Raw genomic sequence first — 17,288 nt, 5'->3', positions numbered from 1 at the left:
ACCTTATTCATTCTAAAGATAATTAACACTATCTTAAAAGTAAATTTTATAAAAAGCAATGCGCACGTGAGGGGGCATGTGTTCTACTTCATTGCAAATAGCACAATTCTTAAGCAATGAACTAGAGACTTAGTGAATTTTTGTTGATGGCAGAAGGGGAAGGGAAAAAAAGGCAGAAGAAAGAAGAAAAGGAGTGGGGAAAAAAGGGAGTCAAGTCTACTTCCTGGTCCCTATTTAAAGAATTCTAGCATTTATATTTTTGAATAGATAGCTGCTTCTTAAAGGAACTAAACATCTCATCTCTGGGGCTTGAAAGCCTTTTCCTACATGACTATGTATAGTGTACAACACTTCTGTAGTCTTGAGATTCAGGGGGATAATAGTAAATGATCTAACTATGATGCAATGAACTTCTTGACATTTTTTCTAACAATTTTGCTGCAATGTTTCATATTTATCTACAACAGTTCCTTGGTTTTTGTTTGTTGGTTGGTAAGCTTCCAGTGGAAGCCTAGTCAGAGTCTTTTTCTAGGAAATTTCAGGGGAAGTTAAATGCTTGCATCCCTTTAAAAGAATACAACGAAAAGATTTAACTGCTGGGGCATCTTTTGTGGGATAATGGGAATGAGAAAAAGAACAAAATTTTACTCAGTGTCTATTATGAGCCAAACAATTTTACATATACTATTTCATTTACTCCTTATAGTCTCTAAGAGTAGGTACAATTACTAACCCAGCTCACAGGTTATCAAACAGATTAGGAAATTAGCTTGGTCCAAGATCACACTGCTAACTAGAGCTAAAATTCAAACTCAGTTTTCTTTACTCCAACACACTTCTGGTTTACACTTTATCACACTAACAATTTTCTAAATTGGGATTTTGGTGACAAATAAAATACCATGAGCTGTCTTTCAACTGGGTATGTTTCAGTTTTCACTTTGGCTTTAAAAAAAAAATTTATTGAAGTAATAGCTGCTTTGCACTTCCCAAGTGGCGCTAGTGGCTAAGAACCCACTTGCTGGTTTAGGAGACATGAGATGTGGGTTTGATCCCTGGGTCAAGAAGATCCCCTGGAGGAGGGTACGGCGGTCGCCCACTCCAGGTTTCTTGCCTGAAGAATCCCATGGAGAGTGGAGTCTGGCGGGCTACAGTCCATGGGGTTCCAAAGAGTCAGACGTGCCTGAAGCAACTTGGCAGCAGTAGCATAGCTGCTTTACAGCGTGCTGCTGGTTTCTATTGTACAGCACACTGAAACAACTATACATACACTATAGCCCCTCTGTTTTGGATTTCCTTCCCATTTAGGTCACCACAGAGCACCAAGCAGAGTTCCCTGAGCTACAGGTTAGGGAACTAACTTATAGGTCCTCATTAGTTATCTATTTTATACATAGTATCAATCATGCATATGTGTCAATCCTAATCACCCAATTCATCCCACTTTTGGTTTTCTGAACCATCTTCTTCCTTATACACCTCTGCGATATAACCATCAAGGCATAGTGGGAAATAGAACACCTATTACCTCTACATTAATTAATAACTATCATATTTCTAAGAAAAGTGAATGTAAGCACAAAAACGATGTGCTAAAACCCTGATATGTCCCATGGATAACTTCCCTTTTAGCAACTGAAGACTGAGGTTCCCTAGTCTTTCAATATGTGAGAAGCTGAGTATATGACTTGGGTTTACTGAGCAGCAGAGGGGTGCAGGAAGAAGGGAGGAAAAGGTGCCTTAAGAAATGGAAACTCAGGAAGTGATAAAGTTTTATGGAAGCAAGTGAGAACAAGAAAGATCAGGTAGGGAGGAGAAAGAGCTGTCTTCACAAAGCACCAGAAAAAAAAAATCCACAATGTTATTGTGGCCATGAAAATAGTTTTCTTAGTGATTAAATGACCCCGATCTCCTTTCCTGTAAAATCATTTCTCAGTTTGCAGGATCACGACTCCATCTGCGCAGTTGCTGGTTCATTGTTACAGACTGTACCAATGTTGAAAAACAAGTCATCCGCCAGTTTAAATATTATTGACTCATTGATTGAATTATTTTACCAGGAGTGCATGTTGCGATGAAAGGCCAGTCTTTTGTTGTTTTTAGAACACTTACTCTAGCTGTACGTGCAACTGTATTATTCTCTCACTATTGGTTTTCAGTTTGTTGTCGAAGTACTAAATGTATTGTGGGTCTATGTAGTCTTCTATCAAAAAGTATTAAGGTTGTGAGAGAAATACACAATCATTAAACTTAAAAGTTTTATAAAACATGAGATTGTCCTGGAAATGCATGTGCCTTTGTCCACATCAGAAACAGATCTCATCTCCGTGTGTGTGTGTGTGTTACTCAGTTGTGTCCAAATCCTTGCAATCCCATGAACTGTAGCCCGCCATACTCCTCTGTCCATGGGATTCTCCAGGAAAGAATACTAGAGTGCATTGCCATGCCCTTCTCCAGGGGATCATCCTGACCCAGGGATTGAACCCTGGTCTCCTGCATTAGCAGGCAGATTCTTGACTGTTTGAGCCGAGGAAGCCCATACTCCCTCACATTTATGTACGTATCTTCCATGAGTGCCACGTATCTGAATGAGTCTAAAACTAAGGGGTGCAAGCAACAGTCTTGTTGCAGAATGAGCCAACTGTGCCACAACATTTGCTTAGAAGGAAGATGATGAAGACTGGCTTGTTTGTCCTATCATTCATACTTACAAACCCTAAATTTTTATAACAACAAAATTATAATGGTTATTAAATGGCTAACATTTAATTACTTCTTAGAAACTGTCCTAAGTATTTTGTAATGCCTCATTTTTTTTTCCTTCAAAACAATTCTATAAGGTAGGGGGTATTATTAACCCCATTTTACACATGAGGAAGGTGAGGCAAAGTTACTTTAGAGAAAGGAACTTGTCCAAAGTCATATATGGGGCCTTAGCCAAGCAGGACTTGAACACAAGATTTTCTGACTTCAAAATCCTGCTACCCTGCATTACTGGTACCCCATAGAGGTAGCGGGAATGGTCAGAATCCTTCCAAGACAAAAACTAGCTATTTAAGACAGGCTTGTTACACAACCGAGGGGAAGCACGTCAAAGGAAGAATTATCACTTCAGCCAGCACTTGCTATACATGGATAAAATCGGTTCAAGCCTCAATAGCAGTGTCTCAAGAAAACAGAGATCCTTCCTGAAAGGAAAATTACATGTAAAATCTTTGTTGTATTTTTTGCAGTGAAAATGCATTCAGGTATGTCTTCCTGGTTCCAAATGACCTACTCCACCAGCATCCAATTAAAACAATACATGCAAGTTTTTCCATTAGCCTCAGGTCAGTGTGGGGCTGACACCACGGATATCTTTGTGGCAGGTGTGCTGACAAAGCCCTCATCTGGCTTTATGAACACTTCAAACCTCAAAACAGCTGGTAGTATTTTTTTCCTCCAGAAATTCTTAACATAGAATTACTCAGAATGCCTAAAAAAGCCAGTATATAGACTTTTCCACAAGTAAAGAGACATATAAATGCATAGAAATAAATAAGTAAAAAGGAAAGTCCAAAATCCCACTATTAAATATGTCTATAATTCAGTATTTTTCACATGCGTAGTTTAGACTTCTGAAGAAGGCAATGGCACCCCACTCCAGTACTCTTGCCTGGAAAATCCCACAGACCAAGGAGCCTGGTGGGCTGCAGTCCATGGGGTCGCAAAGAGTTGGACATGACTGAGCGACTTCACTTTCCCTTTTCACTTTCATGCATTGGAGAAGGCAATGGCAACCCACTCTGGTGTTCTTGCCTGGAGAATCCCAGGGATGGGGGAGCCTGGTGGGCTCCAGTCAATGGGGTCACATAGAGTTGGACATGACTGAAGCAACTTAGCAGCAGCAGCAGTTTAGACTTCACCTCAAAGTCTAGGCTGTATGATTAAAAGAGGTCTTATCACCTCCTCTCCTAGGAAGAGCTCTAAGACTTGTGTAACGGTAATACATGCCTTCTGGGTTTCTCTGGGGAGCATACTTAATTGATTCTAATCATATCTATCATGTACTGTTTACTCTTTCCAAGCACTTTTTAAGTTCTGAAGTACTTCTAAACAGTGTACATCTTAACGGTAATAGGCCTTTATATCTATAGCATTCATCTTGCCTCAATCTTTAAATTTCCACGTTTTACTTGTTTCTCCTTGCTTTTAAGCATAGGGTTTATTTTAATGTGAATTGACTTTTCTTAAAAGAGAAAAAGAAACCATAAGTGCAAAGCCCAACAAGGCCCCATCTCTTCACCAGGGTCACTGATCAACCCATTTGTAGAGAGATGCTGCTCTTTTTCATGTCTCAAGATGCATATAGGTCTTATAAGACTTCTCCACCAAAATGGTAGAGAACAATGCAGATACATCACCAAAATATCTGAGAGTCACAGGACACAGCCTGCACAGGCACTGAAACTCTTTATAGGATCTTGTTGAGTTTTTAAAAATTCATAAGCATTATTCATTCTAGTCTATAATATAACCATGTTTGTTTTATTGTGACTAGTAAGTGGTTTTTCCTTAGAATCTATAGATAAAAGTGGCTATTACATGAATGTGTCCAACTTTTAATGGGCTTCCCTGATGGCTGAGTGGTTAAGAATCTGCCTGCAATGCAGGAGACCTGGGTTTGATCCATGGGTTGGGAAGATCCCCTGGAGAAGGGAATAGCAACCCCCTCCAGTACTCTGGCCTGGAGAATTCCATGGACAGAGGAGCCTGGTGGGCTATACAGTCCATAGGGTCGCAAAGAGTCACAACTGAGCAACTAACACTTCGACTCTGACTTGCCCTACTTAAGCCCAGGTGTACAAAACCCTCAAAACACTGCTGTGTTTCTGGTGCTAAGGGATCTTAGTCAAAAAAGCATGGATCATGCACTAATTTTTATTTTAAGCGAATGTAGCTAATGTTACAACCAGGGACCACTAGGACTATTAGCATTAATTTTCTGACACAAATGCTTACTCCTCATTCTACTGTGCTGTGCTTAGTCACTCAGTCGTTTTCCACTCTGCAACCCCATAGACTGTAGCCCACCAGGCTCCTCTGTCCATGGGGATTCTCTAGGCCAGAATACTGGAGTGGGTTGCCACGACATGACTGAGCGACTTCACTTTCACTTTTCACTTTCATGTATTGGAGAAGGAAACGGCAACCCACTCCAGTGTTCTTGCCTGGAGAATCCCAGGGACGGGGGAGCCTGGTGGGCTGCTGTCCATTGGGTCGCACAGAGTCAGACACGACTGAAGTGACTTAGCAGCAGCAGCAGCAGCAACACAGATGAACTAACTATAAAGCTCTATTTTATCACTAGGTGATTCTAGTCTGAATTTTTTTTTTAATTTCTTGCTTCAAATTATATAAAGTGAATTCATATTTGTTTATTCTGTAAGTTTAAAATAATCTACTTAGAATTTACTTAAGAGGAGATTCCTAGTAAAATAAGGAACAGAAGTTCAGAGGACTAGGTTAGTCTGGTCCTTATATCTGTCATAGAGATACAAAGAAGATCCAGAATAATATACACAAAACTATTTCTCACCTATCAGAGACAATCAAGAATAAGGTACACAAAATTTCCTTGCAAATTCTGTCACTTGAGTTAGTTTCAAAGTATTGAGCTAATGTGAATGTACGTTCACATTCCAGAGCTCCTGGTTACACCTCCTGGTTGAATCACATGGCTAAGACACCTCAGGCAAAGAGACTATAAATTCAGCTGCATGGTTTCTCAGAGGAAATAAAATAAAACCCATTTTTGAGGATCATAATACCAGGTTGAAAGTTTGCATGCATGGAGCCTCCGGCTTCTTCCAAATAAAAGGTAAGCATAAACACTAAGCATAATGTTCTGACCTGGGTCGGGCGGCATACACACACAGGAAAATTGAGTATTGTAGCCCACTTTGAAGTTGGAGTTGATGGGGTAGTAATCAGCTAGCTTGATCATCTTCTTGAAAGCATCGTAGATAAAAATGAAGCTAATCAGAGAAGAAAAGCCCTCTTCAGTGAAGCGAGTGAAGTACTGAACCAGAAAGCTGGCATCGGTGGCTACTAAAATGAGACACAGAAAGGCCGACCAGAGGCCGATCCAAAGGCGAAACTCCAAATAGTCAAAATTATGGTCCCTGGAAAGAAGAAAAAAGGTATTTAGACTCCTCCTCCATGGAACACAAACTGCAACACAAAACTACCAAACTGCAGAGTGATTGTTAAAAATATAAGATCACTTATAGCTACTAGATAGAAAGATCATTCTTAATTTTATCCAGGAAGTATTACCTTTAGGATTTGGCTTAATGGCACTAGGCTAAGAAATAATTTCAGGTGTTTGAGAAAAGCACAATGAAGGAATCGTACCATTTGAATGTAATTGACTCATTAATTTTCTTCTTGTATTGATTCTTTTATCATAGAGTGTCCTTTATCACTCTTTATGGTCTTTGTTTTAAAGTCTATTTTGTCTGATATGAATACTGTGACCCCCACTTTCTTGTCATTTATGCCTGCATGAAATATCTTTCTCTATCCCCTCACTCAATCTTCTCATTCAAAATGATGATCTCTATGTAGAAAAAATAAACAGTTTGAAAGCGTAACACTGGTACCTAGCATATGTTCAATAAATGTTTTGGGAGCCTTCTGGTTAAGGAAGACACTAAGAAAGTATTCTGTCTTCCTCAAGTCATCAAAGTCTACTGAGAAAGACAAACTGATAAACAATCACACCGCAAAATACTAAGTGATACCTAAAGTTCCCACAGAGTGTCACAGAAGTGGGACTAATTTGGGCTCGGCGAGGTGGTGGGGATAGATAATCTTGCAGAAAAAACTAAAAGTATTTAAGGAAAAGCAAGAACTTTTGAGATAGACCAGGGAGGGTCAGGTCAGGAAGACGAAAAACAGTGCTCAAGGAGACATGTGGCATGAACTCCATGCAATGCCCCTTGTGAACTGAGTGTCACCAATACAGGGAGATGGGATCAAATGAATTTGAGTCAGCTGTACTGAGGTGGACGAACCTAGAGCCTCTTATACAGAGTAAAGTAAATCAGAAAGAGAAAAAAAATATCACATATTAATGGATATATTGGGAATCTAGAAAAATAGTACCAATGAACCAATTTGCAGGGAAGGAATAGAGAAGCAGAAGTAGAGAATGGATTTATGGACACAGCTGGGGAAGAAGAGGGTAGGACAAATTGAGAAAGTAATATTGACATATATATACTATCAGGTATAAAATAGATAACTAATTGGAAGCTGCTATATACACAAGGAACCCAGCCTGGTGCTCTGTGATGACCTAGAGGAGTGGGATGGGAGCAGGGAGGGAGCTCAAGAGGGAGAGGACATATATATATATATATATAATATATAAATAATTATGACTGATTCCCACTGTTGTACAGCAGAAAACAACACAACACTGTAAAGCAACTGTCTTCCAATTAAAAAGTAAAAATAAACAAGTGATTCAATATTTAAAAAAAGAATACGATGCCTCCATTTAAGTAGGCCATTTTTCAATACCCTTTACACTTCTTACAAGTGAATTAGTTCAAGATTCATATTTTGGAAAACATGGGTCAAATGTTGGTATTTTACCATTTCACACTCATTATTTTACAATTATGTGGACAGTGCATTAAAATAGTTGTTTTTATCATCATTTGCAATGAAAAAACATATTGGTAATCACATTTCTTGTATGAGAAAAAATAAATCAAGGATCATGCATGCTTAAAGCTCTATGGCTTTCCCTTTATACAGTGAGTTTCTGATAACTGACAGCCACATATTTTAATGCTTTCCCAAAGACATCTTGTCAACATGTCCATTCCCAACAGCCTAGTCTAGGCCACCAAGAAGCCTTTCCCTGATTCTTGTAAGAACCTCCTTACTAATATCGATGCTTGCCCTGCTCAAAGCTGTTTTCCACATCACAGCCAAAATAACCTTTTCAAATGTAAATCAAATGTCCTAGTTTAAAGTCTTTTGGTGGCTTTGCACTGCTCTTAGAATAAAAATTCAAATTCTCTTCCTAACACAATGTCTGGTGCGTAAAAGGGTTCCAATAAAGCTATTCCTGCAGGCTACAACTTGAAAGTTGTAATGTCAGAAAGTTACTGAACTGGTTTATGAGCTATCACTGGTACCCAAGTGATGACCAACCAAAACTTCTACTGAATATTAGAATTAAAAGTTGCTTGATTTCATATGTCAACTGGACTAGGCCATGAGGTACTCAGGTATTGGGTCATACATTATTCTGGGTGTTTAAGGGTGGTTTGGGTAAGGTTAACATTTAAATCGATAAACCTGAGTAAAGCAGGCTGCCTTCCATAATGAGAGTGTGCTGCATCCAGTCAGTTCTTCAACTGAAAAGAACAAAAAGGCCAGCTTCCCTCAAGCAAGAGAGGACTGTCCAGCAGACAGCCTGCCTTTGGACTTGATCGATAACATAGGCACTACCTAGTTCTCCAGCAGAAGGCCTTGGATCTGGAACCTACGTTCTCCTGGGTCTTCAGGTTGCTAGGCCACCTTGCAGGTTTTGCACTTGCCAGCCTCTAGAACTGTGTGAGCCAATTAGTTATGATAAATCTCTTATAGATGAATATACACATCGTATTGGTTCTGTTTCTCTGGAGAATCCTGATTAATCACCAAGTGGTCATATGTGCCTCACTTTATGGATGAAGATACCAAGGCCAATAGAAACTAAGCCATTTATCCAATGTCAAGGCTTTCACGGCAGAGCTGGACCAGAAACCAATTCTCTGTACTACTGGACAGGTCCTTTTAAAAATTACAGCATGGTTCTTCCTGTACAATTTATATTCAGTGTGTGGTGTGTGTGTGTGTGTATGTGTTAGTTGCTCAGTCGTGTCTGACTCTTTGCGACCCCATGGACTGTAGCCCATCAGGCTTCTCTGTCCATGGAATTCTCCAGGCAAGAATACTAGAATGAGTTGCCATTTCCTGCTCCAGGGGATCTCCCTGACCCAGGGATTAACTTTGGGTCTCCTGCATTGCAGGCGGATTCTTTACCATCTGAGCTACCAGGGAAGCCGTAGCACACGAGTGGGCCTTAAAGTCACTGTCCTCTATTTCCTTCTTATCAAATCACACACATTGGAATACATTGCCAAAACAGGAGATTAGTAACACTTGGGTAGAAAGTTATCTTCTACAGATTTCCCAAAATCTTTCTAAAGACATCTTTGGCATTTCTTTACAGTTCCCTCCACATCTGGAACCCCAGTGTTGAATCCTATGCATGTCTTTCTGAGATAAGTAGACTCTAGAAAAAGCTAAATTCTAGGAGTTTACACTATAATTTACATTATCACACAATGAGTCAGAGCCTAGAAACAGTTTTATTACTTCAGACATTTTCCTTAAAGTTTTAAACAATTACCTAGTTTTGCTTTCCTAACAAGATTAAAGTTAGAACAATCCTTAATGTGTTCTAAGAATGCTAATTCTTGTTTACAGAATTGATGTTTACAGGACAGGATAAGAAATAATCTAGTCATCAGCTAATGATCAGGAACACTATCAGTTTGAGTACAAAGGGGGAAAATGCATGTATAAACTTGAATCTTAGGACCTAAACAGGATACCCAAACCAGCTCCTCTAAAATACTTAAATACTCCCAGAGTGTCTCTGTAAGAATAACCCAGATAAATTCACTAATACCAATCACTCCATTAGGAAAGTGATATGTTTACAGCAGCAAAAAGAAAGAGGAATAAAAGATGAGAAACTTTAAACAAGCCGATCAACAGTGATTTTAAACAAGCCGATCAACAGTGATGACTACAATAAAAGGCAATGTTAACGTCCAATAAGATTATCAGGCCCCTTGGTGCCAAGTTTAAATTGCAATTAAATTATAAAAGTTATAAGCTACAGAAAGGAAATGATAGTAGAAACTGAAGAAACTATGGTGCGTTAGAAGGACAAAATCAGTGTACATTTTTTTGGTAAAACTCAATGTTTCTAAAGATTTACACGATAGTTTTGAGCAGCAGAAACCCAAGGGTACAGGAAAAACGAAGAACTTACCTTTGAAGCATGTTTCAGAAATCAGTCACTGACAAATATAAACTCCCTAAACTGAATGAATAAATCCAGGTACTTAATAGAAGACAATAATAATTTGAAGGCCTACAAGTAAACTGCTCAAATAATATAAGAAATAAATTAATAAATGACCAAATGACAAACAGGATAAAATCCAACTTTAATCACGAAGTTTCTATATGACTTAGACCACACTGCTTAAACTCCCTTCAGATTTCTCCCAGAAGAAAAGGAAAAGGAATCCAATTCTCTATTATTGGGATTGTTGTTGTCGTTTAGTTGCTAAATCATGTCCAGCTCTTTTCCAACTCAATGGACTGTAGCCCACCAGCCTCCTCTGTCCATGGGATTTCCCAGGCAAGAATACTGGAATGGGTTGCCTTTTCCTTCTCCGGGGGATCTTCCTGACCTGGGGATCAAACCCATGCCTCCTGCACTGGCAGGCAAGTTCTTTACTATTGAGACATGAGTGAAGCTCATTACTGAAATACAGTGTGTAAAAATAGTTCAAAAGAGACTGCAGAATTGGAGAAACAAAACTATGTGTGTTTTGGAAAGTTGTGAGCTATTCTTTCATTGTTACTAATTTTAAAAAGCGACAGTATATCATTCATATGCCTTTTCATGGTTTTCCAGTTGATAAGCCAAATATTAAATCCTGTATTCCAAGTCAGAGATAAATCTGTGGATTATTTGGAGTTACTGTTTGAGTCCATTAAACTCACAAAATAAGAATTTATCTATTTCTTAAAAAAATAAAGAAGGTAAAATATGATGGGGAAAACCTGGGCAAAAGATAGTAAAATACTTTCTTTACTGAAGGATTTCTCAGATCCCTTAGTAAACTGAAGGGTAAAGTGAATTATCAATAGGGGGATATAATAAATAATGTACAGCACTCCCTAGACTTATTGGGATCACAGATTTTTCTTTTTCATTGAGAATCTAATGCAACTAGCAAATGATGAAACACACTTTGAGAAACAGTGGTCTACACAAATACTCTGTATCTAGACATATCAGCACTGCTGTTACCATATGTAAGCAAATGATATAGCATTGTGAATAAAAGAATAAGGTTTGCCACATAGTGTCATATGTTACTCGGTGATGGATTTAAAGTACAGTTTCTCAAATATTTCTTGTTGCTTTACTGCTATTTTCAAATAAATCACTTGAAACTATGTTTAAGTTTCCAATTTTGATGAAACAGAAGGGAAAATGAGAAAGGAACTTGCTTAGCAAAAGGAAATAATCTCGATTCTACAATTATCTAAAGCAAACCAGGGTGCAAACATTTTCTGTAGATTAAGGCTCTGATCACATTGTATACAATAAATCTTTCTGCAAAGGTTGCACATTTGTCCCTGTTTATAGTATGTGCTTGTTTAATCTTTCCACAAAGGCTTTCTTGTCTCACATGATGTTTTCTTAAACATATAAAAACTGTTTGACTCTTTCTATAAACTGACAGGAGCAGAATTTTTTCCAATGGTCTCCTGAGAATTATAACGGAGGAATTTCTGGTAATGATCTACAGAGAACATAACTCTAGTTAAAATCTGAAGCTTTAAATGCTTGGAAGACCTTTAATTTTTGCCCTCAACCCAGTTTTCAAAACCCTCATTTTAAATTCTCATTCCCTCCTCTCTCGTGATCACTTTTGACAGCATACATGGCTTCTTTTTTTTTTCTTTTAGTAATTTTTATCCCTCTAAGTTGATTTTTTAAGATTTCATTTATCTATTTATTAGTTATTTATGACTGCACTGTGTCTTCGTTGCTGTGCAAGGGCCTTCTCCAGTTGTGGAGCACAGGCTCCAGGCACATGGGCTTAGTGGCTCCAAGGCATGTGGGATCTTCCTAGACTATGGATCTAACTCGTGTACCCTGTGTTGGCAGGCAGAGTCTTAACCACTGGAACACCAGGGAAGTCCCCACACAATTTCAAAGCCTCCTATTTGAGTCCTTAAGTCTACGAGGCATTAAGTGGGTAATAACATTTCTAACATTAAAATCCTAAAACTGTATAATGGTAGAAGTATATGGAAATTCCAACAAGGAATGCTAGCAAGCCATATGAAGTTCTGCAATCTATCTGTGTACTGAGATCTGCCAGTAAAGGCAGTTCTCTCTCAGAGGTATCAAGTTCATTAGAAAGAAGCTGGAATTCCCAATTTGATTTTGAAGCCATTTGTGGGCTAATGTGGCTATTTAGATAATTTGGTTAATTAAATTTTCTCCATCTTAAAATAATCCATCAATTTCTAAAAGAAAATACTGGTACCACAATTGCCAAGCCCATTAGTAATGTCTAGTGATTCCACAAGAGGTTTAGGCTCTGGAGTCAGAAAGCAGGGATTCAAATCCCCACCCTGCAACAACTGGTTGATGCAACCTTCAGCAATTTATTACCTACTCTGTGCCTGCTTTCTCATCGATAAAACAGGATATAGTCCCTACTCCACAGGACTGCTACAAGAAATAAATGAGGGAGTACATGTAATGCACTTAGGACAATACTTGGAACACGGCCAAGCACTCAATAAATGTTAGCTGTTACCCAGTTGATTCTAGAAATCCATCATTAGTTAAGAACACAGGAATGGGATTTAGGAGCAGTGGGCCACGGGAGCACCCGGCCTCTTCCACAGACAAGCTATGTCACCTTGAACAAGTCACTTCACTTCTCTAGTGTCAATACGATCATAGCAGGAAATAGAAGGCAACCTCAGATGGAATTCTGAGGAAAACTTTTAAGATGTGAACTATTTACAGAGGAATGAGTAACAAAAATGGCAAGGTTCTCAGGGACTAGAGATGTCAGGAAGCCATTTCTACCCTCGTCCCCCGACCCCCACAACAGCTTAGAAAGGCTAAGGAAAGAAGAGTCACCAGAGCCTGATGAGGGCAGAACCAGGGTGGGGTAGGGGGAGCCACCGGATGGAACAAGCCACTGCCAGACTGCCCGGGAGAGCAGTGACCAAGCGTGGCGGGGGAAGCAGACATGCCCTGACCTCTCTGCCTTCCTGTGCTCCTGAGGCTCTGCTTTAGCCAAACCCAACAGGAAGCCAGAGGGCAGAGGAGCCTGCATGCTGGGGTCCACCGGGGTCAGCCTCCAGAGGCACAAAGCAGGACAATGAGGCAGAGAAGAACGGGGGCGGAGGAGAAGCAATGTGACAGAGGGACCTCCACTGCATCAAATGTTAGCACCTGCCAGGTGACTTAATCTCTGAGGGCCTCTCAATCTCCAGATGCTAAAATTTCCAAATTCCACTTAACTACTATTCTGTGCAGGCTTCCTTGGTGGCTCAGACAGTAAAGAATCCACCTGCAATGCAGGAGACCTGGGTTTGATCCCTGGGTCACGAAGATCCTCTGGAGAAGGGAATGGCAACCCACTCCGGTATTCTCGCCTGTAGAATCCCATGGACAGAGAAGCCTGGTGGGCTACGGTCCATGGGGTTGCAAAGAGTCAGATGCGACTGAGGAACTTTCAGTTCACTATTCTGTGCTCTATCTAGACTGTGAATGTTCTACAACTCAACAACTCTAATTTATAATTTGATATCTATATACATACTTGCTGAAATTAAATAGAAGCCTCTCAAAAACGAGAACAGGTCCTGTGCTGCTCAAAATAGTGAGTGGTTGACCAGCAAAGAGGCAAAAGATGGCTCCAGAGACAGCGGTGCCCAGGAAACTCTCCAGCACACCCTAATAGAAAGAAAACAGAGGTGTTAATAGAAACATGCCTTATTTTATGTGTGATGTCACTAGGGGACTTAAACCACATGAGTATGCTATTTTGAGGGCTGTCACAAACATCAAACAAATGTAAAGAATATTGATTTTTACCAATATGGATATCACCTTCTATTTCACACACATATGATTTAGCCATTCCTGCCTATTCCAAGGGTTGAACTGCTCCTAAGTACTATAATGACTGTAATGACTCGTGGTTGACTACAGAAGGCAAAGGATGACTCCAATACTCTTTAAAAAAATACTAATTGATGCTTCCATACATAAAATCACACTATACAATCCCACCAAGTGTGTAGAAGTGACTTAGTACTTCTGGTGTTGTTCTCTCTGTGGTTACTTTCAGTATTTGTTTTAGCTGAATTTCACTTTGCACACAGCAGGTACTTATAACTAGCTACATTTTATGCACAATAGCTATTTTCTATAAAGGAAAGCTTTTTAAGAGGAAAGGAGAGCAAAGAGAATAGAAGAAAATGATTTGCCCTCTATCCTGCAGTCTCTAAGACATCAATTTCAAAAAATATTCTACTGCATATTCATTGTCCAGTGTAAATGTACACAAGAGCTGCAAATTACTTTCTCTCTAGAGGTAATAAATGCGTGGGGACATGAGTAACTAAACATTTGTGGCCATGTCGCCCTGTAGATGTATCTCTTAGAACCAACCCATTATTGCCCCTTAGCATAATAAGAACAAAGGATTATAAATATACATATATACATACACATATATATAATATCATATAATCACATAATGTATACATATAATGTAATTATTATAAAGAAATTGGTCTTTTAAAATTGATTTACAGAACTTTAAGCGCTATCCCCACTAAAAAGCCATCCCAGGAGACTCTTACTACGATGATTACTTGAAATATTTTTTTATGTGGCTTTAGAGCTAGTAATATTCTCTTCAGAATGACATTAACAATAGTACATCCTTCTCTTTTAAGGGTAGGGTTCAACTGGGAAAACACAAAAATCCTTTAGCACAGCACTATCTAATAATGAGGTTGGGGTGGAGATGGCATAAAAAAGCAAGAGTTGACAAGTAAAAAGACTAGTTCCTCACACAGTGTGCAGACACATTCTAAATACCTCAGTATACCTACTTTTGCCCAAGATGTTTAGGTCTGAAGTTTGGCAGGTGAGTGTTTTAAGAGGACCCTATTTACATAAATTCTATTGCATGGCCGAAGGGTACCATCTCGTTATTTACAGCCTTTGCACACATAATCATTGTATCCAGCTCATTCCTCCTAGGGGAGCAGCAAGCAGAATGATAAACAAAGCCAGTAGAACCAGGCTGCATTTATGCAGAGAAAAGAGAAAAAGGTTCCCCAGTGCCCACTAAATAGTATCAGTCTTGACCTCTTATCCCTGAAGATATGGAGTTTCAGGGGGTTAAATGATATGCACAAATCCATGCTCACTGTGGCACAAGTCTTTGGAGTATGGTTTCCTGCCCAACTACTACTGCATCCTTGGCAAAGGGAAAAGGTATACACGCAGCTGGGATTTTCTCAGACTTGCCCTTTTTTTTTTTTACCTCTTGTGCATTGACACCGGGCTTTTTATGTCTTTGTCATTTATCTTTGTGTGTGCGTGTGCCTTATTTTAGTGTGTGTGACATGAAAGAGTAGGTCCTGGAAGGCTCCTCATGGCAGGACAAGCCATGCTCTGGGCACAGGTGACAGGCGAAGTGTCCCTGCATCGTTCTCTCTCAAGCATGGATGAGTGACTGTTTCTCATCACTACTGCAGGATCAAACTAAAGCACACAGCCTGGGTGTAAGAGAGAACACAGTGAAAAAAGGAGGAGTATGAGATTAAGAATACTCTATTTGACTTGAAGGGCTTCCCAGGTGGCTCAGCAGCAAAGAATCTGCCTGCCAACGTGGGAGATGCAGGTTTGATCACTGGGTCTGGAAGGTCCTCTGGAGGAGGAAATGACTACCGACTCCAGTATTCTTGCCAGGAAAATCCCATGGACACAGGAGCCTGGCAGGCTACAGTCCATAGGGTTGTGAAAAAGTTGAACATGACTCAGTAACTAAATAACAACAACAACAAATTTGATTTCATGTAGCTATTAACCTCTGTGAGGGGCAAGAGCAAAGTCTCCAGCATCATCTGTATTTCTCTTTCCCCCATAATGCTACACACCATTCCCCACATGCTCTCCAGGCACCCAGGAAACATTAAAGGAATCTAAGAAGACGCCCAAATCACACCCTAGGTCCCGCTTATCAAAGGCCAACATCCATGACTGCTCATCCAATAAAGATAACAACTAATCTCTTCCCGAAAACAGCTTTGATTTATGGAAAGTCATGTGATCATTAAAAAGGTAAGATTATTTTTATTTCAGTACTTGATCCTTTGCTAAGTGCTACAGTTTCCATTTGTTGCTGACAATTTTAAAACAGAGACAGATGATTTATTATACACATTACACTGGAAACTTGCTTAAACTCCGAGGTGTTTCCAGTGTTTCTGAGAAAAGAACTATTTTCATCACATTTTGACATGTTGCTCTTGACAATATAGAAATTTTAAAAAATAATCTCATGCAATGAATAACTTTAACTAGAATTTAAAGCAATTTGTAAAGTGAACTATCAAAAAAGCCCTTTTTTGATTTATTATTGTCAGTGTTCATGAATATAAAAAGGAAATAATGTGTGGATGTGTGCATTTTTAATAGCTATGGCTCATAAAACCACTTCTACATCTGATTCCCCACAGAGGAACATACTCCCTAGCAATTCATGAGAATGTAATGTACACGGCTGAACTCTGAGGGGTACAGAATCAGGTGCAGCAAAGCACTCCAGCTACATTTTGATTCGGTTTTTATTTTATTCCATTTCCGATCAGATGATACCCACCGCATAACAGAGGAAGGAGCTAACAACTTGCCCTTGGAAAACAGAGACTGGACTCTATTCTGCCACCAAAGAGCTGATGACCTTGGGAACGTCACTTAACCTTTGTCAATTTCAGTTTCTTCAGGTAGGAGAAAAACATCGAGGCATAGTACACATACTGTACAGTATAAAAATGGACTCTGGAGTCAGATCACCTCAAGCTGACATCCAGACTGTATATGATTTACTCTGTAATGACTTAAACAAGTTACTTAACCTCTCTGTGCCTTGTAACGTGAACATCAGATTAGATAATATGTCTAATGTTTATCACAGTCATTGACAGATGTGCTTTTGATGAACAGTATAGTCTAAAGGAGATCAGTCCTGGGTATTCTTTGGAAGGAATGATGCTAAAGCTGAAACTCCAGTACTTTGGCCACTTCATGTGAAGAGTTGACTCATTGGAAAAGACTCTGATGCTGGGAGAGATTGGGGGCAGGAGAAGGGGACGACAGA

At 39.4% G+C, this 17,288-nt stretch overlaps 1 protein-coding gene across 4 annotated transcripts in view; it reads right to left on the bottom strand.

Moving 5' to 3' along the window:
- SLC4A4 (solute carrier family 4 member 4) overlaps positions 1–17,288 on the bottom strand; it is a 363,818-nt gene that overhangs the window by 69,724 nt on the left and 276,806 nt on the right. For all 4 annotated transcript variants that reach the window (XM_070791561.1, XM_070791562.1, XM_019962896.2 and 1 more), the window contains exons 13-14: positions 13,710–13,843; positions 5,893–6,164 (exon numbers count right to left, since the gene is read on the bottom strand). In XM_070791561.1, the coding sequence (XP_070647662.1) occupies positions 5,893–6,164; positions 13,710–13,843 (406 nt within the window). The remainder of the gene's footprint in view (positions 1–5,892; positions 6,165–13,709; positions 13,844–17,288) is intronic.

This window comes from Bos indicus, chromosome 6, assembly GCF_029378745.1.
Source record: "Bos indicus isolate NIAB-ARS_2022 breed Sahiwal x Tharparkar chromosome 6, NIAB-ARS_B.indTharparkar_mat_pri_1.0, whole genome shotgun sequence".
In the NCBI taxonomy this organism is placed as follows: domain Eukaryota; kingdom Metazoa; phylum Chordata; class Mammalia; order Artiodactyla; family Bovidae; genus Bos; species Bos indicus.
This window is presented reverse-complemented; position numbering and strand designations above follow the sequence as displayed.